The sequence below is a fragment of the Colobus angolensis genome, unplaced genomic scaffold (assembly GCF_000951035.1).
Source record: "Colobus angolensis palliatus isolate OR3802 unplaced genomic scaffold, Cang.pa_1.0 Scaffold288, whole genome shotgun sequence".
Lineage (NCBI taxonomy): Eukaryota > Metazoa > Chordata > Mammalia > Primates > Cercopithecidae > Colobus > Colobus angolensis.
In genome coordinates this window covers 306,462-330,708 of record NW_012116132.1, presented here as the reverse complement: position 1 = coordinate 330,708, position 24,247 = coordinate 306,462, and the positions used below count along the sequence as shown (strand labels likewise).

The window sequence follows — 24,247 nt, the reverse complement described above, 5'->3', positions numbered from 1 at the left end:
ATGACTCAGATTTTGGCAAGTAGAATGTTTCTTAAAACATTAAAAAATTAAAATTATGCTAAATTGTGACATTAAGAGGAAATTATTATGAATATTAGAAAATAAGAAAACATTGAGGCCTGAGTGATATTACATATAGAAACCTGTAGGACATCTAATCTGTCCTTAGATGCGCAAGTCTTAATTGTATGTGGTAGGAAAAAAAGGGAAACTAAAAAACAATGAGTTTAACCCAAAGAAAGCAGAAGAAAATTTTAGAAAGATATTAATTAAATAAAAATAAATAGTATTTGTTAATACAAAAGCTACTTCATTGAAAAGACAAAGTAGCTGGCATGGTGGCTCACACCTATAATCCCAGCTCTTTGAGAGTCCAAGGCAGGAAGATTGCCTGCCCAAGAGTTCAAGACCAGCCTGGTCAACATAATGAGACTCTGTCTCTACAAAACTTATTTTTTAAAACCCAAACAGGCCAGGCGTGGTGGCGCATGTCTGTAATCCCAGCACTTCGGGAGGCCAAGGCGGGTGGATCACCTGAGGTCAGGAGTTCACAACCAGCCTGACTAACATGGTGAAACCCTGTCTCTACTAGAAAGAAAAAAAATTAGCTGGGCGTGGTGGCGCATGCCTGTAATTTGAGCTACTTGGGAGGCTGAGATAGGAGAATCACTTGTACCTGGGAGGCAGAGGTTGCAATGAGCTGAGATTGTGCCATTGCACTCCAGCCTGGGCAACAAGAGTGAAACTCCATCTCAAATAAAAAACAAAAACAAAAAACAAACAAACAACCCAAACAACTAGCCAGGTGCAATGTGTGTGCCTGTAGTCCCAGCTACTGGAGAGGCTGACGTGGAAGAATCACTTAAGCCTGGAAGGTGGAGACTGTAGTGAGTGTGATTGTGCCACTGCACTCCAACCTGGGGGACAGAACAAGACCATGTCAAAAAAAAAAAAAAAAAAAACAACTTGCAGAATCAAACGAAAAAAAGGAACAGTACAAATAACCAATTTTAGGAATGAAATAAAGAATACCACTATAGTTACCTAAGGAAATAAAATATTATGAAAAACTTTATGCCAATAAATGGGCCATTTTGTAGAAAAACATAGCTTTCTAAAACTGAAGAGTAGGAAAACATGATAGACCTACAATCATGAAATAAATCAATAGTAAATAATCTGCCCCCCAAATTTGAAAAGCTGCAGGAGAGTACAGAGCATTTACAAATGAAATCTAAAATGTCACTGTGTTTTCTGTTTTATGCAACCATTGTAGAGAATGATATTTTATAAGGCTTGTATAATTTTGATATCCAAAACACAGAACAAGTTTGGGAGAGGAGCCAGTCTTCAGTTATGAATGTATACCTAGATATAATAGTCCTCAATAAGATATTAGCAGACCAAATGTAGTAATGAGTAAAAAACAAAACAAAACCACTTCTTGATCAAATAGGGCTTATCACTGTTTGCCTCAGTAATATAAGGATGGTTAACATTAGATAACTTACTAATGTTATTTCCCAGGAGAAAACCTACAAAAGCAAGAGGTTCTGGAAAAAGCATTTGATAAAATTTGAATCAATACATAACAGTTCTCATCATATTAGGCATAAAATTAATATTCTTAAGCTGATATGGGTGGATAATAGAAGCATACAGCAGGTATCTTACAGGATCGTACAATGTCGAGAGCATTTCCATTAAACTTGTGAATAAATTGAGCATTTCAGCTCTAACCATTTTCATTTAGTGTTAAAGAGGAGGTACTAGATAACCTAGCCATACAAAGTTTAAGAAATAGAAGCTGTAAGAATTGATAAGAAAGAAACAGCTGGTTACTCACCAATGATGTAATTGTCTGCATAAAAATCTCCCAGGAGTATCTGCAGATAAACTATTAGAACCAACAAGATTGTTCAGTGAGGTTGCTGGTTACATGATCAGTATATAAAAAACACTCGCATTTTTGTATAAGCAGTAAACAATTAGAAAATACAATTTTAGTAATATAATGATACTTAAAAAAACACCATCCCTAGGAATAAATCTGATAAATAATTGGTTTTCTTCCTTCCATTCTCGCATTTCCTTTTTTTTTTTTTTGAGACGGAGTCTTGCCCAGTCACCCAGGACGGAGTGCAGTGGCGCGATCTCGGCTCATTGCAAGCTCCACCTCCCGGGTTCACACCATTGTCCTGCCTCAGCCTCCTGAGTAGCTGGGATTACAGGTGCCCACCACCACACCCAGCTAATTTTTTGTGTATTTTTAGTAGAGATGGGGTTTCACCGTGTTAGCCAGGATGTTCTTGATCTCCTGACCTTGTGATTCACTCCCCTTGGGCTCCCAAAGTGCTGGAATTACAGGCGTGAGCCACCGCGTCCGGCCTCTTTTGAGACAGAGTCTTGCTCTGTTGCCAAGGCTGGAGTGCAGTGGTTTGACCATAGCTCACTGTGGCCTTTACCTCCTGGGATCAAGTGATCCTTCTGCCTCAGTCTCCCGAGTAGCTGGGATTATAGGCATGAGCCACTGTGGCTGGCCATCATTCTTACATATCTTAATGGTTATCAGTCAGTTGTAAGTGGGCACATGTTGTTATAATTTACTAAACATCTAAACTTTCTATAGTAAGAGCTGTTAAAACCACCCACCATTTACTTGTAAAATTGAATATGTACAGTTATATAAATATATAAGCATGTTAAAATACTTCATTTTCCAACCTAACATTTATTAAGTGCTTATGGGTACTATGCTTGGATTTTATATTAGAATATCGTTCCTGACCTTGAATGAAAGATGCAGTAAAGACTGGGGATGTTGTCTGGGCGCAGTGGCTCATGCCTATAATCCCAGCACTTTGGGAGGCCAAGGCGAGCGGATCACAAGGTCAGGAGTTTGAGAAGATCCTGACCAACATGGTGAAACCCTGTCTCTACTAAAAATACAAAAATTAGCCAGGCATGGTGGCACGCGCCTGTAATCCCAGCTACTTAGGAGGCTGAGGCAGGATGGGGATGTTAAGCACATAAGCAAAGAACCCGAGTTAAATGTTTCAGTTGTGATTAGTATAGAATAGAGCACAGTGAGGGCATAAAAGCATCATCAGTTTGTTGAGAAGATAGGAGAAAGGGTCATGGATGACCTTATAGACAGGATAAGATATTGAGCCAGGTCACAAGGAAGTGTGGGTGTTTACTGCAGTGTTTACTCTGTTATGGTCAGGCTAAAAATGGATAGGCATGTGTAAGATGGAACATCACCTCCAGTCTAGACTCAAGCTCACTGGATCTGAAGCACAGAATTTAGGATTATGATATAGTCCAAACCTGACAGTATGCTCAGCGGACAGCCAATAAGTAGTTATTAAGTGAAAATACTTAACTTATTTAATTTTTTTTTTGAGACGGAATCTCACTGTGTCGCCAGGCTGGAGTGCAGTGGTGCCATCTCAGCTCACTGCAACCTCCACCTTCCTAGTTCAAGCGATTCTCCTGCCTCAGCCTCCCGAGCAGCTGGGATTACAGGAATGTACCACCACGCCTGGCTAATTTTTATATTTTTAGTAGAGACAGGGTTTCACCATGTTGGCCAGGTTGGTTTTGATCTCCTGACCTCACGATCTGCTCGCCTCCGCCTCCCAGAGTGCTGGGGTTACAGGCGTAAGCCCTTGCGCCCAGCCTGAAAATATTTAATTTTAATACTTTTAAAGATTATTTGCAGTACTGTCTGTCCTCAATGGTTAGATGAGTGAAAGAATTAATTCAGATTAAAAAAATTTTTTTTTGTTTCGTTTTTGAGACAGAGTCTTGCTCTGTCGCCAGGCTGGAGTGTGATCTCTGCTCACTGCAACCTCCGACTCCCTGGTTCAAGCTATTCTTCTGCCTCAGCCTCCCGAGTAGCAGGGATTACAGGCACGTGCCACCAAGCCCAGCTCATTTTTGTATTTTTAGTACAGACAGGGTTTCACTATATTGGCCAGGATGGTCTCAATCTCTTGACATCGTGATCTGCCCACCTTGGCCTCCCAAAGTGCTGGGATTACAGGCGTAAGCCACCACACCTGGCCCCAGATTTAAAATTTTTATATTGGGAAAATGAAACAGTAGTTTATATAATTTTGATCCTAGTAATATTTTCCACAACTTTTTCTAACATTCTGTTGTGAACATTTGAAAAAGTAGATGTAACACATCTTTTCTCTTGTCTGCCATTTTAAGCTATTTGCCAAGCAGGGATATTGATTTGCCTTAAAAGGGTCTTCCAATTTTCTGATAATGTTAAATTTTAATAGCTTTGGGTTTCTAGTATCTTCTAACGAATCGTGACACTCTTACCCCAATATTTATAAAAACCACATCAGGAGGGTGGGCACAGTGGCTTGTGCCTATAGTCCCAGCTATTTGGGAGGCTGAGGCAGGAGAACTGCCTAGGACCAGGAGTTCAAGACTATCATGTCCTATTATTGTGCTTGTGAATAGCCACTGCACTCCAGCCTTATGTTATAGTAAAATGTGCATAAGGTTTTAATCTTTTTTTTTTTTTTTGAGTCAGAGTCTCACTCTGTCACCCAGGCTGCAGTGCAATGGCGTGATCATGGCTCACTGCCACCTTTGCCTCCCCGGTTCAAGTGATTCGCCTGCCTCAGTCTCCCAAGTAGCTGGATTACAGGCATGTGCCACCACGCCTGGCTAATTTTTATATTTTTAGTAGAGACAGGGTTTCACCATGTTGGCCAAGCTGGTCTCGAACTCCTGACCTCAAGTGATCCACCTGCCTTGGCCTCCCAAAGTGCTGGAATTACAGGCATGAGCTACTTCCAGCCTTGGGGTAGCTCCTATCTCAAAAAAAAAAAAAAAAGTTCAGATTTGCCTAGGTTCTAGTAAATAATCAGAGTGCTACCCATCCCAAATTGAGGAGGTCCCAGTGGGGATGTCCTGGTAGTGTGAGAAGGCTGGCTAGGGTTTCATGCCCAGGAGACCTGTGGAACAAACCTCCAACAGCATGGTGCTGCTGAACAGCCACTTTAACTCAGTGTCTCCTTTGGCCAAGTTCCAGAACAGACTTTCTGGACTAGTCCTGCTTCCCCACTTTGTCTCTGACTGTTCTTAGGGATATTTCTCCCTTCTGGAACTCCCAGTGCTTCCCATGGTTTGAGATGACAGATGGGTCTTTTGCCATGAACCAAAGATGGTGGAAAAGTTTGTTGTTTATCTTGATCTCACTTTTTCCAGTGTAGAAGGCGTGAGTTGGGGGAAGATTTCTGCGTGCTTGGTGCCAGCAGGCTGTGTGGAGGGCCATTGTGGTTATGGAGGTCTGATTATCTTACTGTCTGCTGAGAGCTTTTTTATTTCTCTGTGTCTCCAGGAATTGTGTCCTACTCCTATTTGAGTTGTGGGATATATTGCTGGTGATAATTTTGGTGCTGTGTGCTTGATTTTGTTTTGTTGGGGGGGCAGGGAGAGTAGAGAACTGTTAGGTTGATGCAAAAGTAATTGCGATTTTTGCCATAGCTTGCTTCTGCGCTGCCATTTTGGAACCAGAGGTCTCAAAGTTCCTCTTGTTCTGGTTACAAATTTACGAATCACAGCAGGAGACTTTAACTTACTTCTGTCAGTAACTGATGGAACAGGCAGTCAGAAAAAAAGGCCTGTAAGAGTATATAGAAGGTTTGAACAATACAATTACTTCCCTACCCTAATTGGCATATATACCACATACCTTTGAAATGTACATGTCACAATTTCAAAATTGTATGTATGCTTGGCCCTAAAGAAAGTGTCAACAAATTTCAAAGGATTAAAATCATACAAAGTGTGTGGTCATGGCAGAATTAATCTAGAAGTAAGATAATAGAGAATCCCATAGGTGTAGCTGTTAAGAAATACCTTTCTGAATAGTCCATGAGTCAGAGAAGAAATCACAATGAAATTAGAAAAATTAGTTGAGCTAAATAATGATGAACATGCCACATATTAACACCGGTAGAATGCTACTAAACTTCTGATTAAAGTGAAATTTAGAGGCTGAAATGTTATCTTGGAAAAGAAGTATTGTTGACTTTTCAGCCAGACTCAGGATACATCTCAAGAAATTAAAGAATAGGCCATTAAAGCCATATAAAATATTAATAGAAAGAGGGTAACAATAAAGATAAGAGCCAAAATTAATGCAGTAGAAAGGAAACACACTAAGCAGAGGTTTGTCTCTAAAGTCCTTGTGAGGGACAGCTCTTGAAAAAAAAAAAAAAAGAGAATGGTTTAAATAGCCATTATGAAGAAAGAAGTGACATCACTATGAATCTTAGAGACATTTAAGTGATTAAGGAGGGTATTTTGAGCTACTTTATTTTAGTAATTTTGAAAATGTAGATGTAGAAATTCTTAGGAAAACACTTTAAAGAAATTAAGACTATGATTAAAAGAAGTAAAAGGAAGAAAACTTCGTTTAGCTGGCTCTACTGGTGGTGTCCTTTTCAACCAAACCTTTAACAACTAAAGAACACCAATATTAGATACTTTTTTCCAGAGAATACACAAAGAGGATGCCTATCTTTTTGCCAACTCTACAGTGCCAGTTCATTTTAAGTCCAGCATTACTTTGCTGTCAAAACCTGGCATTAATATAATGAATACATGAATGCAATAGTGAGGTTAATCTCATTCATAAAAGTAGATGTAAAAATTTCAAACAGAGCACTATCAAACAAATCTAGAGATTTATAAAAATTGATATGTGAAGACCAGCGTTGTTTATCCTAGGAATATAAGATTGGTTGGTTTAATACTAGAAAATAATCAGTGTAATTAACTGCATAAAAAACAGAAGAGCCAGTCACCTCAAGGGATGTTGGGGAGCACTCGATAAAATGCAGTATTCAATCATGATGGAAACCCTTAGCTGTCAAGTAATAGGAGGGTTTTTCCCCAGATAAAAGGTATCAATAAGATTATTACATGAAAGGTCATTTATTTATTTATGTATTTGTTTATTTTTTGAGACAGAGTATCACTCTGTTGCCCAGACTGGAGTGCAGTGGCAGATTGTCAGCTCACTGCAACCTCTGCTTCCCAGGTTCAAGTGATTCTTCTGCCTCAGCCTCCCAAGTAGCTGGGATTACAGGCACATGCCACCACGCCTGGCTAATTTTTGTATTTTTAGTAGAGACGGAGTTTTACCATGTTGGCCAGGCTGGTCTTGAATTCTTGACGTCAAGTGATCCACCTGCCTCGGCCTCCCAAAATGCTGGAATTACAGGCATGATCCATGTTGCCTGGTGTGAAAGATCATACTTTTAACGGTTTAATTGAGAAAGCTTTCCTTCTAAAATCAGGAAATAAAGATACTTGTTATGAACACTTTTTTTCAGCATTGTATTGTGATTTCTAGTAGGTGTATGAAGATAAATACATTGTGCATGGATTGGAAAGGAAGAAATAAAGCTGTCAGTTGCAGATTACATGGTTGTGTATTTAGAGGGAAAAACCTTAATTAAATTATTAGGAATAATAGAAGATTCTAATACTTAGAACTCAATTAATAATAGAAAATAATAAATCTAATGAAAGATACTCAAGACCCCCATAAAGATACTCAAGAGCCTCCTCAGATTGATATGTTAGCTTTCATGCAATCTCAAAGTCCCCAAAATTTCTTTGGTAGAAACTGATAATCAGAATGTAAAACTAGCTGCACACAAAGGACTAAGAAGAGCCAAAGCAATTTTGAAGAATGAAACAGGAAGACACACTCTAATGGTCATCTAGATTTCATATAAAGCTACAACAATTAAGACATTGTAGAGTTGGCAAAAAGGCATATTGACCTGTAGGAGAAAATAGAGCCACATAGACACTTGATTTATGTGCTGCAGGCAAACTTGTAGCACATTGATAGTGCTGGATCATTTTTACAGCCATATTGAAACAAATAGCAAACTTGATCCCTACCTCACACCACAGGCACAGATCAATTCCAGCTGGATTGGGGATAGAAATGTGAAAAGTAAAATAATAAAACTTCTGCAAGATAATATAGGACGATATTTTCATGACCTTGTGATTGAGAAGCATTTCTTAAACAGCACTAAAGCAGTAACTATAAAGAGAAAGATTGCTAATTTGAACAGAATCAAAGTGAAGAACTTATATCCATCAAGACACCATTAAGAGTGAAAAGGTGATTCATAGAATAGCATAAGATATATGCAACATAGATAACCAACAATGGTATCATATCTAGAATATATAAAGGGCTTAGAAATCAAAGAAGAAAAAAATTGACAACTCAGGAGAAAAATGGGCAAGAGACTTAATTCAAGCAGATATTCACAAAAAGAGACATCTAGATAGCTAATAAAAATCAGGGAAATGCAAACTAAAACTGCAGTGATAAAGCATTCATACCCACCAGAATTGCTAAAATAAAGACTGACAGTACCAGTTGTAACGTTGCATAGTTATGTGGAAGTAGCACAAGCTCTTGTATACTCTTGTGGAAGTGTAAATTACTAGAACCAATTTGGAAAGCTACTTGGAATTTTCTACTAAAGCTGAACATACACATGTCCTGTGATATTTCCACTCCTGGATATATGCCCAACAAAAATGAATGCTTGTTTGTACCAAAAGACATGCGGTAGAAAGTTCATAACATCACAATTTTTAATAACCCAAACTGCAAATAATCCAAATGTTCATTAATGGGAGAATGCTTAAATAAGCATGATTTATACAAAGGACTACTACACAGCAATGAAAATGAACAAACCACAGCTGCATGCAACAAGTGGATGGCTCTTACAAACATAATTTTGAGGATAAGAGAGCAGATACGTTACAATACACGTTGTATAACTCCATTTTTATAAAATCCAAAAACCTACAAAACTTGATTAATAATAGAAAATAAATCTAATGAAAGATGCTTAAGACCCCTATATAGATACTCAAGACGCTCTTCAGATTGATATGTTAGTTTTTGGATTTCATATAAATGTAGTAATTTATGATGTTAGAAGTGTGGCTAGTACCTTTTGGGAGGTGGGAGGAATTAAGAAGATGGGCTTCTGATGTTGCTGTTTGATTTCTTAATTAGGGTACTGACTTCATGTGAACATTCACAGAGATACACTTTTATGTTGTGTATACTTTTTTGTATTTGTAAAACTTCAGCAAACAAGTTAAAATATATTTAATGAGGAAAATAGATTTTGTTTTGTTTTGTTTTGCTGATTTACTGTTTTATGGCAGACCTTTGTAATCAGCAAAAAGCTTAACTTCTATCAGACTGATATTTCTGTAGATTTTTACCCTAGATAATTGTTTAAACCATTTTTGCCAAGGTCTGTTAGGAACACATTTGAATGAATATATACAGTCAGCATTTGTTGACATCCTTGACTTTGCCAATTATTGGTTTGACTTTATAAACACTTATTATTTTTTAGGTCGTGATAAATTGTGCCATTCCTAAAGGACTGAAGTACAATCAAGCTACACAGACCTTCCACCAGTGGCGAGATGCTAGACAGGTGTATGGTCTCAACTTTGGCAGCAAAGAGGATGCCAATGTCTTCGCAAGTGCCATGATGCATGCCTTAGAAGTGTTAAATTCACAGGAAACAGGTAAGGTGCCCATGGTTTACTTGTATTTTCTTTCTTTTTCCAGAGACAAAGCAAAACTGAAGGTTTACTTGTATTCTTAATCTGAAGTGCCGTGTATATGTTAAAGAACAAATCTTTTTGTTAGCTTTTAGATCTTGTATATATTTGAAGTAGTTCTTGCATTTTTATTTTCTATAGAAATATCAACTTTTTACTGATGATAAATGTATAATCTAGAAAGACAATCCTGTGAGTTTAGTTCTCTTTAATTTGTAACCCTTTTATTTGAAGTATTTAGATGTGTTTCATCCTGCTTTAGAAACACTTTCGTTGAGAGTACATGAAGCCCACAGAATATGCAGTGGATAGAAATTATGCTTATTTATCATCTTTGTGTAAAGAAACACATGTTTTCTGAAAGTGGTTTTTCAAACCATGAACTTGAAGTAGGACTGGGTCTTTTTCCTAGTAGGTAAAAATGTGATTCTTGGTTTTTTAAAGATTTTAGGAGTGCCCTCAGGTGGTACAAGTCATGAATTGCATCTCCTCTGATAGTGCATATTGGTTAGAAAGATATGTGGAAATCACTTTTTAAAAAAATCCCAGTTTTTAAAAACTGTATATATGTCAAGGATAAGCTTAGTTTTGTCTTGGCTTAAAAAAATAGAAAAATGTATCAGTGTGTGGTTATTTCTTTGAAGAGATAGATTTTATAATCAGAAAAGAATTGTTATGTATAAAAACACAAATATGATTACTCTTGCTTATATTGTATATTTAGTAATGATTTTAATGATATAAATGTGCTGTAATCAATGTATATTTTAAGAGGAAGGAGTTGCAGTCAGATGAAAATTTGATACTTTGTTGAAAGTATAGAATATCAAAATCTGTTATAAATACATTAAAAATTTATATGTTGCCTTATACTAAAAAGGATTCAAGCATCTAGCTCATGTGTTAGTCTGTCAAATACTAGTTTCAGAGCAAGAAGACATTTTGGGATCTTGCAAAAACTTAAAGTTGTTACGGCTTTAGATGTTTTGTATCAGATCTTCTTTTGAGGAAATTAATATCAATACATAACTTATACATAGTTTGCATACTGTGTCTAGTTTGAGAAAATAAACACTAGAACTTGGCCTGGTTTGTCTTTAAGTCCAGAAAATAGCATAGGAAAGTCTGTACAGTCTTGTATGTAGGTCATTTCTCTGAGTCTCTGTACTTCTCTTGCAGGTGTCAGTATTTTATTGGCATGCTATCATAGGTGTAGAATTGCTTTTCATTTACTGTAGTTTTACCATAGGGAAGAAACTAGAATTGTGATTCTTAATATCTTGTTGGATGGGTCAGTTACATGATAAATAATTAAGGTACCAAAGTTTGGAGAGTAGATGTATGACATTTGAATTTCCCGTGTTTTAGAACAAACTAGCATTGTTTTTATTTCTGAACTTTCAAAAGAGTATCCATTGATATTAGGAACTAAATGTTACTGATATTAGGAACTTATGTTAGGAACTAAATGTTCCTTTTTTAAAAGTAGTTAACGTTATTATTATTATGATTACTGTCATTGACTTTTGATTTTTAGTTTTTAGCCAAATGGAAAGGATTATTTCTATCAATGAGTAGTCATATGGTTTGATTTCAAAATGCAAATGCCAGTTAATGTGTTTTGTTTTTTTTTTCTGATTGTTTTGTTTATTTTGAGACAAGAGCCTAGCTCTGTTGCCCAGGCTGGAGTGCAGTGGCGCGATCTTGGCTCACTGCAACCTCTGCCTCCCGGGTTCAAGTGATTCTCCCTCCTTAACCTCCCAAGTAGCCGGGATTGCAGGCACTCACCACCGCGCCCAGCTACTTTTTGTATTTTTAATAGAGATGATGTTTCACCATATTGGCCAGGCTGGTTTCAAACTTATGACCTCAAGTGATCTGCCCACCTTGGCCTCCCAAAGTGCTGGGATTACAGGCGTGAGCCACCGTGCACAGCCTTTTTTTTTTTTATCTTGATCTTTTCAAATTAATGAATCAATGTGGAGAGACGCAATTACATTCTCTATTGTAAAGTAATAAGCTTTAAGAAACAATGTTCCTTCCACATTATAGAAAGTTTGGCAAATAGGAAAATCAACCATAATTCCACAAGCTACACAAGCATTTTAGTGTAGGAAAAAAATAGGAGTCTTGTTAGATGATTTTGATACTTTATTCTCTTCTCGGTCACAGTCTCAACCACTCATACTAGGGGCTGAGGAAAGAGAGATAATGGAAGAAATGAGTCCGTCACAGCTTCCTCCTGGTATTGTGGATCAGGTCACTGGCAAGGAAGCTTTTAGTTCCGTAGTTTTTTCATCATGGAAAACAAAGCATATAGAGTGGCTGAGTTCTAAATAGTCTGATTTACTTAGAAAATGACTTTTCATAAATTACTGTAGTTAAGTACTATTTCTTATTTTTGATGGCCTTAATTAGTGTGGAAGTAAAAGCATAGGAGAGAGTAAGATGTTAAGAATCAGGAGTGTTCTTGGGAATAGATATCATTTCTTACGCAGATTCTCCAATGTAGAAAAGGTATGTATCCTACCCCAACATTATATGGGCCACCTCCCCTTTATCTAAACAAACATACCCACTAATGTCGCCTCTGAGCTTGGTCATACCCTGCCAAAACTTTGTTTTGGGTTCACAGCCAGTTCACTGCTGAAATCATCTACTGTCTTTCTTCCAAAAGCAAGTTGAAAAAGCCTAACTTACATGTCCCTTCCCTTTACAAACTGTAGCCTGATAAAACTGATGAGAAGCAGAACAAACTTATTGATAAAGTAACTACAAATATTAGTCTTGCCTGTTTCTTAATGTTTTTACCACTTTGTAAAACATTTTTCCATATAAAACATTTCTGTTTGTATTTTTATTTATTAGGTGCTAATATCAATATTATCCACGGTTGTCATCGGCTAATCCTTCTCAGTGATTTTTCAGACTTTTAAAAGTTACGGAGATTTTTGTGCAAATGAGATATTTGGTAGTTCAGTCTATAAGTGGGCAAAAAATATGGAGCTTCTCTAATTGATGTGGGGTTCAGGATCTGCAACCTCTGAGACACCTCCATGGTTCTCTAGAACTGAATTTGAAAATTACTAGCTCATGTTTTGTGTTAAAACCAATAATCACATAGTTCTCATTTCCTCTTCTCCCATGTCCCCTAAATCCTCCAGTTTTTAAAATGTATAAAAAACCGTTTTCTGGGGGGCTAGTCATACCAACCTTTACAAGGTGCTTTGTGTGTTTGTGTAATACTTCCATTTTTTTAATGAAAATGGTGGGTGGCAGAAATGTTTTCCTTTATTTTGTTTTTAACTTGGTATGCAATTATCTAATATACTGGAAAGTACAGAAGGTGCTAAATACAGTGAGTTATATTTGGAAGTTAAAAAAACACAAATCACATGTTCTAACATTTTTGAAAAAGAGCTGAATTAGTGCTCTTCCTTTTATACCAAATGCTACTGTGTATTTTTTCCTTTCTCCATGGAAATGGATTCAATTTTAAATGGGTGTATTACCTAAAGTGATATTTTTTATTTCTCTATTATTATTTATAGATTTTTGTAGGTAATAGTTATGGATTATATAAACTACAAAGTTAATTTTTGTGATAATTGGTGGAGGCAGATTTGCCCAACTGTTTTATTTTTGTAAAAGGTTTAAATCATTTGAAAATAGGAAATAATTTTTTAAATCCAAAAAAAAAAAAATTGTATGCATAACCAGTAAGATAATCCCACTGCTTTTGTTCTCAGGCAAGATGAAGCATGCCTTTTCAAAAAGAACACCCCAAAATAAGTATTTTACCATTATCTAAAAGACTACTTTTGCTGGGTTTTATTTTTTAATCTATTGAACATGAGAACATAGTCAAAAGTCATACCTTCCTTATAGTTGAAATTTTCTTCAGGTTTTATAATACTGAGATTTCATTTTTTAATGATAATTTGGCCTGATGTACCTTCCAATATGTGCATTTGTATGAGTTTTATCACAGCATTTAAAAATCTCTTTATGTTTGGAATTAATAGGATTTTAAAAAATCTCAATAGTTTCTAGAAATACTTTATAGTGACAGTTTTGTTTTTTAGTCTTCCAGATTGTTGATATTAATGCAAACAATATTAAACTTATCACAAAAATATTTTCAATAAAATGTATTTTTTACAAACTGTGTTAGGCACTGGGAATAATACGAAAATGATAGATAGAGCCTGTCCCTTGCCTGATGTCACAGTCGGGCTAGAGCTGCCAGAAACAAGACCAGCAAAATTAGGATATGGCTTGCAAATGTAGTGTGAAGAAAGGCCTTTGGAATACCAAAGAAAATTCTAGGGTCAGGGAAAGCTTTGAAGAGAAGGTGATGTTTCAGCTATGTTTTTAAGAATGGAGAGGGCTCATCAGTGATAGAACATTCTAGATAGGTTTGGAAGCATGACAGCATGGAGCGATTGGGAAATAACAAATACACTATGATGTGGCTTGGACATGAGAATTTATGTGGTGGGGGTCAGGAGTAGGGCATCCCAAGAGATAAGATTGGGAAGGGCCTGGTGATGATGAGTATGCATTTTATCTGGAGGTGATGAAGAGTCATCGAAGGAAGCTAAATAAAGGATTGATATGATCAAGTTTGTGCTTTAGGACAAGTGTGGTGAGCATGCAAGTTACATGCATGAAGATCAACTCAGGACACTGTTGTGATAATACCGGTGAGAAAGATGAGGCCTGAACTGACAAAGTAGAGGAGAGGAGCAGAATGAAGAGGAGGTGACCAGCTTTCATTTAGTGCTGGCTGTACCTGCCATGGCAGTGTTCTAGTTTTCTACCTTTGTCCTCACATAGAAATTAAAGCCATTCTGAGGCAGGAATAGTGATCTATTTATTGGTCACCTTCTGTGTGCCTGGTCTTAATCTGGCATATACATAACCAATCATCTTTATAACAACCCTACAAGGTTGGTGGTATTATCCTTGCTTTAGAAATGAGATTGGCACTTACAGAAGGTCACTGTAGTGGTGCAAGGACCCACAGCTAGATAGTGGCATTAGTGGCTTTTGTACCGAGATCTTAGAATTCAACCTCTTTTCTCTTTGTCAGTAAGATGTAATGGGCAGGCCAGGAAGGAGAGAACAGTGTTTTAAAATGATGACCAGGTGTGTCAGTGTGGGACCCCAGTAAAGATGGTACTGTTAACCAGAGACAGAGTGGAAGAGGGTGGAAGAGGAAATACTGTGCTGTAGATAACACATTTGGTTCTGGATATACTGCATTTGGGGTTCTTTATTAATGCTTTCATGAAATCTTAAAAATTTGGACCTGAAAAGAATCCCAAAGATAATCTTGGACTAAGTTTTTTAGTTTAGCTTTGCGAAACAACTATAATCTTATTGGAGAATTAACATTTTGAACTCTATAAAACCTATCTGTATGGCCGGGTATGACATTTTGAACCCTATAAAATCTATCTGTTCGGCAGGCTCACGCCTGTAATCCCAGCACTATCGGAGGCCAAGGCGGGCGGATCACCTGAGACCAAGAGTTCGAGACCAGCCTGGCCAATATGGTGAAACCCCATCTCTATTAAAAATACAAAAATTAGCTGGGCGTGGTGGCGGGCGCCTGTAGTCCCAGTTACTCGGGAGGCTGAGGCAGGAGAATTGCTTGAACACAGGAGGTGGAGGTTGCAGTGAGCTGAGATCGCACCACTGCACTCCAGCCTGGGTGACAAGAGCAAAAACTCTGTCTCAAAAAAAAAAAAAAAAAAAAATCTGTTCATTAAGTATTAAATGACCAACAGGTTTGGGGATTGGGTAGATGGAGACAGTCTTTTTGTATTTGTATGTCTGCCTGCTCTCCTTTATTCTCATACTTACCTCTCACAGTTGTCCCCTTTTGTAAATCACAGTAATGTGAGGTTAATATGTCTGTTGTTACTCACAATTTCCAATTAGGAAGATTGACCTGGAGAGATGGGATTTCCCCAGGTTGTCCATACCTAGAAAGGGAGGCACAAAGAGGATTGGGTTTTCGAGCCTTTAGGCCATTTCTTTTTATTGAGTTTGGCCTTCAATTCAAGATCTTCGAAGCATTTTTAAAAACACCTTTGAGGGAAGTTAGTTTAGAATGAGAAATTAGGAAAGAGAAAACTTGAATTTACTTTTAGTTTTGTGTTTTTAAGTAAAATGTTACTTTATTGTGATTTAGTAGAAAGAACTTGAGTTTGGAGTCAAAAGACTCTAGTTCTGTCTCTCCCTCCGGTGGCAAATTGCCTTCTCTAAAGCTATTTCCTAATTTATAAAATGTGAATCATGAGAATATTTATGTCAGGATATCATGGGAATTAAACAAGGCAACAGCATAGTATTAAACTATAAAATGTTATTTTGAATGCTAATGTCCAAAAAAAAAAAAAAATGAAAATTCTGTGTGGATTAACTTAGAGGGGAAAAAAAAAGGTAGACTTTCAAATTTTCTCCAGCATCTGCTTTATCTTAACTGTCCAGTAAAGACATCTTTTGGGTGTTTTTTTTTTTTTTCTTATAGAAAAATTAATTCATCCATCATTTGAGTGCATCTGTATGCCAGGGCAAACTAGACACAAGTCTTGTCCTCATGGATCTTCTTTCTACTCTCACAGGGGAGATAAGACACAACCATAACATACAAGAGAAACCCTGTCTAAGGACAGATAACATACTGTATTGGGTGTGTGAAGGGGATGAGCTTTCTTTTCACTGGAGCAGCTGGGAACATGTTAGTGACGAGCTGACTTTCAGGTCAGGATTTTGAAAGTTGGGCATACTGTAGGCATGGGAAGACAAAGGGGAAAGCCATATCAGGCCTGAGGAATAGCATACATGTACAAAAAGTGGGAAGAATGAGCTGTGTTTGTAGAGCAGGGAATTCTTTGGCCTGGTGGGAATAAATTCAGAAAGGTAGGTGATCAAGAAGGGCCTTTGGGTGATAGAGATTGAGTGTAAGTTGTCAAGCAAGAGTGATAATGTGAGCAAAGCTGTACTCCAGAAAGCTAGCTGTGGTTTGAAAAGGGAGCTGCTGGAGGCTGTAAGTTAAGCATTCAGTTCCTGAGTAGAGGCAGAAATAGAGAAGAAAATTCAAACAGTGGTAGAATGAGGTGAATTTAAACAGGAAACCAATGTGGTTCTGGTTGTACTTCACTTACGTAACTTTTTCATTAAGAAAGAATTCTGGCTACCCATTCTCATATGTTAATAATAGAGGTCTTGGCCAGGTGCAATGGCTCACGTCTGTAATCCTAGCATTTTGGGAGGCTGAGGCGGGTGGATCACAAGGTCAGGAGTTCGAGACCAGCCTGACCAACATGGTGAAACCCGTCTCTACTAAAAATAAGAAAATTAGCTGGGCATGGTGGTGAATGCCTGTAATCCCAGCTACTCAGGAGGCTGAGGCAGGAGAATCGTTTGAATCCAGGAGGTGGAGGTTACAGTGAGCCGAGATCGCACCACTGCACTCTAGCCTGGGCGGCAGAATGAGAGTCCATCTTAAAAAAAAAAAAAAAGAGGCCTCCGGGAGAGTATCATGTATGTTTGAATGTAATGTGTGTGACACCTAAAATTATTTCTACTATATGAAGAAAATCAGTACTTTGGGAGAAACAGGTAAAAATGAAAATGTAATTCAGCTTGAGTTTTTCTATGAGCCTCAGTCCAAGTTTTAGAAAGAAAGGTACATAGACACAATTCTGGCTTTAAATAGTTCACAATGTGACAAAAGAAACTTCATTAATTTCTTAAGATTAATGGTAAATATACTTTCTTTGGGCAGATTCACTCTAAATATTGAGTTCAAGGGGGTTAGTTACAGTATAAAAGGGTTTCTAGCTGTTGAAAAGGTTGGGAGCTACTGAATTAGGCCTCTAGATCCTGTAGCCTACCTGTTACACCTCAAAGCCTCAATTTTCAGCCCCTTCCTTAGCCTTTCTCAACTAGGGTTGTGAGACAGTTAAGCTCTAAGGAAAATTGTTTGAGTAACTAATATCAGTTCTCCCAAGGACTATATTTAGGTATTCTTTACCTACCGTGGATGTGTTAGGGCTAGACTCTCTTGGAAGGATATTTCTCTTCTGTTCTCTTTCCTTGCCCTCCCTTTATGCTTCTGTTTTCTGATCCTCCATTTACATACAAGAACAACCTTGAAGTTCTGGGTTGGAATTGGGACCAGAAAATGATTATAGCTTTATCTTCTAATATTTGTGTTGATTAATGCTTGAAATTATATCTAATAATTCATAGTCACTAAAAGGAAAGTTTGAGTGAATATTTGATAGTAACTTATCCTCTTAAAGTTTACAGACCTCAGGCCAGGCTGATTCTCTTCTCACTAGGGTCAGGCATGGTGGTTCAGGCCTGTAACCTCAGTGCTTTGGAAAGATCTCTTGAGGCCAGGAGTTTCAGACCAACCTGGGCAACATAGTGAGATCCTGTCTTTAAAAATATATATATTAAAAATTATGACCGGGTACAGTGGCTCACTCCTGTAATCCCAGCACTTTGGGAGGCCGAGGCGGGTGGATCATGAGGGTCAGAAGATCGAGACCATCCTGGCTAACATGGTGAAACTCCGTCTCTACTAAAAAATAAAAAAATAAAAAAAATTAGCTGGGCGTGGTGGCCGGGCGTGGTGGTCCCAGCTACTTGGGAGGCTGAGGCAGGAGAATGGGTGAACCCAGGAGGCAGAGCTTGCAGTGAGCCGAGATTGCACCACTGCACTCCAGCCTGGGCGACAGAGCGAGACTCTGTCAAAAAAAAAAAAAAAAAAAAAAGGCTAGGGGTGGCTGGGCATGGTGGCTCATGCCTGTAATCCCAGCAGCTTGGGAGGCAGAGGTAGGAGGCTGGCTTGAGCCTGGGTGTTTGGGGTTACAGTAAGTCGTAATTGTGCAATTGCATTCCAGCCTTGGGAATAGAATAAGACCCTGTCTCTAATAAAAAAATAAAAAAAATTAAAAAAATAGGTGGGCATGATGGCATACACCTATAGCCCCAGCTTCTTGGGAGACTGAGGCAGGAGGATCACTTGAGCCTGGGAGTTTGAGGTTACAGTGAGCTGTGATTGTGCCATTGCACTCCAGCCTGGGCTACAGTGAGGCCCTGTGTCTTTAAAAAAAAAAAAAAGAAAGTTTACAGATGTCCTAATCATTAGAGCTAATAAGGCCTAGATTATTATGTACTTGGTGGTTCTCCATGTTTTAAATTCCTTTGGGCTAAATCAGGTGTAAAATTGGGAATCTTGAATTTAAACCTCTAACTCAGGGATTCAAAAAGTGTGGTCCGTGGCAACTCTTGAGGGTCCCCCTCTGGACCCTTTCAACAGACCGTCTTCATTATACTTCAGCCAGAACAGCATGCCACAGCATACTGAATACAAAAGCAAATGAAATAATCTAGCTGTCTGGATTATTATTTAATATTTACTGTTAAATGCTAAAGAGATTTGTAAAACCATGGCATTCTAATCACTTAAAATTTTTTGTTCTGGGAAATAGTTATTTTTCATTAAAATGTTATTTTTTTATGTAACTGCTTTTTAGTTATTTTAAAACTGAATTCCTAAAAGTTGAAACATGTAGTTTAGTTATTTAATATAGTAAATAATGATAGATACAACCCACATAAGCAAAAGCTCTTTAGTGTCTTTAATAATTGTTAGGAGTATAAGTGGATCCTAGGAATAAGACCTTTGAAAACTACTGTCACAACTTAGCAGGGACAGCTATTGACTAAGAATGGAATTTTTATAGTCTTTTTATCTTTTCCAAACAGCCTAGCAAAGCAGTCTTAGAGGTTGTCTGTCAGATGGGCTTGATTATTCCATATATTCTGTCCCTTCAGTGTCGGTGGACATGCCTAGCTTTGACTGTAACAGAGAACTCTTTCTTCCTGTCTTTTTCCTTTCTGTATTTCATCTTCTCTCCTCCCCCATGAAGACATCATGGAGGGCTGGCCAGAAGTAGGACTTTACAAGTCACAGAAGTGGCAAAAATTATTCCTAATTGCTCTCATCATCTGTCAACGAAAGGGAAAATGTAGATCTGATGGTCTTTTTGATGCTTAATATGTAAAAATTGCACAGCAATTAGCTTTGTAACCACCATCTATTTAATAGCACTAACTGTTGTTACTAGCTGTTTCTAGCTCTTAGTACATTTGTGATTTTTCTTTTTGTGATTTTTTTGCGATTTTTCATAATTATATATGAATTACATATTCATATATGTGGATTTGTAAATTGTTTATACTAAATTACAATAAATGCATTTTAATATATTAACTTCTGTGACCTTTAAGTTCTTGTTCACTAACTGTCTGGGAAAGCTGCTTTAGCTTAATCATACCTGAAGCCTCATTTTTCATGAGCACAGCATTTAGTCTTACGTTGTGGAACTTAAGATATCTTGTCCTGCTTCAAGGTGGGAATGATTAAATGGCTAAAAAGGGGCAGATACTATTTTTGTGATAAATGTGGGTTTCATGTATTATAGAAAGTTATTTTAGCCTGGAGTTTGTTGTCATACAGACACTATATTCTCTCTGCCTTTCATTCCCTTTTCTTTGCGTCCTTGTGTCTCCGGCAGTTAGGCACCTTATAATCTATTATCTGATGCATGTCCAGCTAGTGACTTCAGTTCTTCTAGGCTTATTTTACAATAGGCTTGATCTTTATTCAGTGGTGCTACAATGACCTGAGGATGTCATCTCTGGTTATTTGCATGCTTTCCTACATGAGGATGGTAATTTGCATGTAATTACTTTATCTTTATTCATGAATTTTTATCCTTTATTGCTCATAAATTGAAGAAGCATTTTGCTGGATGTTAAATAGTCAAAAATTTTGATACCTCTGTGTGGAACATTTTCCTCCTAAAACAAAAATAAAAAGAGGCTTTAATAGTCTGTCTTGTTTTCCATTGATGATAAGAGATGAATTGCAGGAACCACTTCCAGTCTGATGAGACCATTCACAACACACAGCAGCAGCCAAACCTGTTCCACGATTTTTACAGCTTAATCTTGGCTGTGCTTTTGTGCATTTGGAAGCATGATAGTGCCCTGTCAGGTTTTCCATGTGCATATTTTGGGGCATTGCCTCTCAGTTAACATTGGGCATTCCTGCTTTCATAATCTAGGCAAGGTAGAAAAATTCTAAAGAGTCTTTTGAAGATGGTGTTAAATGGCAGTATCTTTGAAGTCAGTTGATATTTCATATATGAAAAATATTGTGGCATTATTTCATTAATACATGAATTGCTAAGAGGTAGATGCTGTTCTAATCTAAGAGAAGAAATGCTGTAGTTAACTGGAATTATTTGTACTCCTGTTAAGGTACTATGTTACATGATATGAGAGAAACAAATAATTCAAAATTTTTGGTCTTAATGGGGCTGTTAATTGTGTAGAGAGGATAAGTCATGGTCAAAAATATCCACAAGGCAGTGTAAGTACTATGAATGGTGCAGAATGGTGGTTAGGAAACAAATATAGAATGCTACTCATGTAAAGGTACCAAAAATAATTCTTACAAGGTAGACCTGATCCGTCTGTGAGCTTTTGTCATTTCTGGAATGATTCATATGAGAAAACAAATGACTTCTGTTTTCTGGAAAATTTCAAGAGTATTTGGTTATGACATTGTCATTCATGTAGGAAGAAATACATTTTTTATGAAGGAATTTATTTTGTAAACACTATCCTGCTCTTTGCTGTGGTAATATTGTAACAGAGAATTACTTTTTCTTCAGAAATAGTCACTGGTTTCCTATTGATTTAAAGTTTTCCTCAAGCCTTGAAATCAGTCCCACTTTGAAGACTGGATGAATGATATGGGTGCCTAGGAAATGCGTTTCCAGTCTCTTTTGCAGATAACTAATGGAATTGGCCTTCTATTGCTAGGAAGATGGTAGAGTGGGTTTTGTATAACTATTGTAGTATTCTCTGATAGCCCTGCTGTGGCTTCCTGTCAATCTTGAATAAATTACAGAATTTTTTTTTTTTAAGAGAGAGTCTTGCTTTGTTGCCCAATCTGGAGTGCAGTGGTGCGATCATAACTCACTGTAACCTCGAATTCCTGGGCTTAAAGGATCCTTCTGCCTCAACCTCCTAAGTAGCTGGGACTACAGGTGCATACCACCGCACCCAGCTAATTTTTAAATTTTTTGTAGCGATGAGGCCTCGCTACGTTGCTCAGGCTGCGCTTGAACTCCTGGCCTCAATGTCCTGCCTCAGTCTCCCAAAATGTTGGGATTACAGACATGAGCCACCGCTCCTAGCCATCTTTAATTCTATTTAGTAAATCCCATGTGAGACAAACCCAGTTTATTTAATTTTTATGTATTCAACCAAACTTTTAATAGAATTTTACATATTTTTGAATTTCAAAAAGTAAATGTAGACAATTTTGTCATTTAAATATTAGCTGTCCTGTGTTGTTTTAGAGAGAGATTGCTTCTTGTTAAGCAGCTTGTTGAAATACCAGGAATTATTGTGCAGAGAGATAGAGAAGGGCAAGGGCAATATGATTCCCATGGAAAAGGAGACAGCTGTCTTTGTTTAACTAGGACAGTCCTGGTTTTTGATGAACCATCCTGAATGGATATGTACTGAGAGAGTCATGACCTAAAAAATGCCTTTGGGTTTAATTCCTCCTCCTGGAAAGTAGTGTGGTGGCAGAACAGCCACTATATGCCTTCTCTCAACCAGCTCTGGTGTTTGGAAAGGGTATTCAGGTCCTGGCTTTGCAGTCTTTCTAAACATTTGGGGTCATGTTGGCGTTATTCATAGAGTCACTTCATTCTTTATGTCCAGTTCTCTTGTTAGAAACTAGAGCTAGGCCAGGCGCAGTGACTCATGCCTGTAATTCCAGCAGTTCGGGAGGCCAAGGTGAAAGGATCACTTGAGGCCAAGATTTTAAGACCAGCTTGGGCAACATAGTGAGGCCTTATCTCTTCAAAAAAGTTAAAAAATTAGCTGGTTGTGGTGGCATGCACCTATAGTCCCAGCTACTCAAGAGACTGAGGTGGGAGGGTCACTTAAGCCTGGGAGTTTGAGGTTCCACTGCACTGGAACTCACCACTGCACTTCAGTCTGGGCAATTGAAGTAAGACCCTGCCTCAAAACAAAAAACAAACTAGAGCCAGTTAGAGCTCCATCCATCTAGAACCACTCTTGTTAACAGAACTGTAATTTCCATAGCATTTTGTTTTTCAAATGAGAATAAGTTCTTTTTTTCTGATGATAAAGTCATGTGCTATTTATAAAAATTTAAACAGTATAGAAAAGCATGAAGAAGAAAATAAAAATACCGAAAATTCCACCAATCACCTCTTAATATTTTTCAAAATGGAAAAAGCAGTAGGCATTGGGATATTTTTGAACTTTGTGTTATAAACAATTGTGAGATGAAGAACAGATGCACAGCATGGCACTTGTTATTTTCCGTAACAGCTTTATTGAGCTTTACTTCACATACCATACGGTTTACCCATTTAAAGGGTACCATTCAGTGGTTTTAGTATATTCACAGGGTTGCGCAACCTTTGCCACAATTTTAGAACATTTTATGTTTTTTTGAGACTGAGTCTCACTCTGTTGCCCAGGCTGGAGTGCAGTGGCGCTATCTCGGCTCACTGCAACCTCTGGCTCCCGGGTTCAAGCGATTCTCCTGCCTCAGCCTCCTGAGTAGCTGGGACTACAGGTGCCCGCCACCACACCTGGCTACTTTTTGTATTTTTAGTAGAGATGGGGTTTCACCATGTTAGCCAGGATGCTCTCAATCTCCTGACCTCGTGATCGGCACGCGTTGGCCTCCCAAAGTGCTGGGATTACAGGCCTGAGCCACCGTGCCTGGCCAATTTTAGAACATTTTTAATCACAGCAGAAAGAAACCCTCTACCCTTAAGTCATTGTCCCTTTACCCCCAATTCCTCCATACCTCCCAGCATCTGGCAACTACTAATATAATTTCTATCACTGCAGATTTGCCAGTTCTGGATGTTTGATATAAATGGAATCATAAAATATGTGAGTTTTTTTGTGACTGGCTTTCAGTTAGTATACTGTTTTCAGGGCTCATACATCTTGTAGCATTTATCATGCATGGCATTTTGAAAAGCAAATCTTAGTTAAAAAGCATGTATTCATGTATCTAGGCATGCTTTCTTAGTTTTAGTTATTGGCTCATTTTAATTGTGTGAGTGTGGTGTATAGTGAAAAGTAATGGCTAAATCTTCAGATTTTTTTTGTTTGTTTGTTTTTTGAGACGGAGTCTCGCTCTGTCATCCAGGCTGGAGTGCTGTGGCCGGATCTCAGCTCACTGCAAGCTCCGCCTCCCGGGTTCACGCCATTCTCCTGCCTCAGCCTCCCGGGTAGCTGGGACTACAGGCGCCGCCATGTCGCCCGGCTAGTTTTTTTGTAGTTTTTAGTACAGACGGGGTTTCACCGTGTTAGCCAGGATGGTCTCGATCTCCTGACCTCGTGATCCGTCCGTCTCGGCCTCCCAAAGTGCTGGGATTACAGGCTTGAGCCACCGCGCCCGGCCAATCTTAAGAATTTTTAA

At 38.0% G+C, this 24,247-nt stretch overlaps 1 protein-coding gene across 1 annotated transcript in view; it reads left to right on the top strand.

Annotated features, from left to right (window-relative positions):
- The window catches only part of ENAH (enabled homolog (Drosophila)), a 165,932-nt gene that overhangs the window by 95,850 nt on the left and 45,835 nt on the right, over positions 1-24,247 (top strand). Inside the window, exon 3 of the mRNA XM_011948938.1 lies at positions 9,450-9,627. Within this exon, the coding sequence (XP_011804328.1) occupies positions 9,450-9,627 (178 nt within the window). The remainder of the gene's footprint in view (positions 1-9,449; positions 9,628-24,247) is intronic.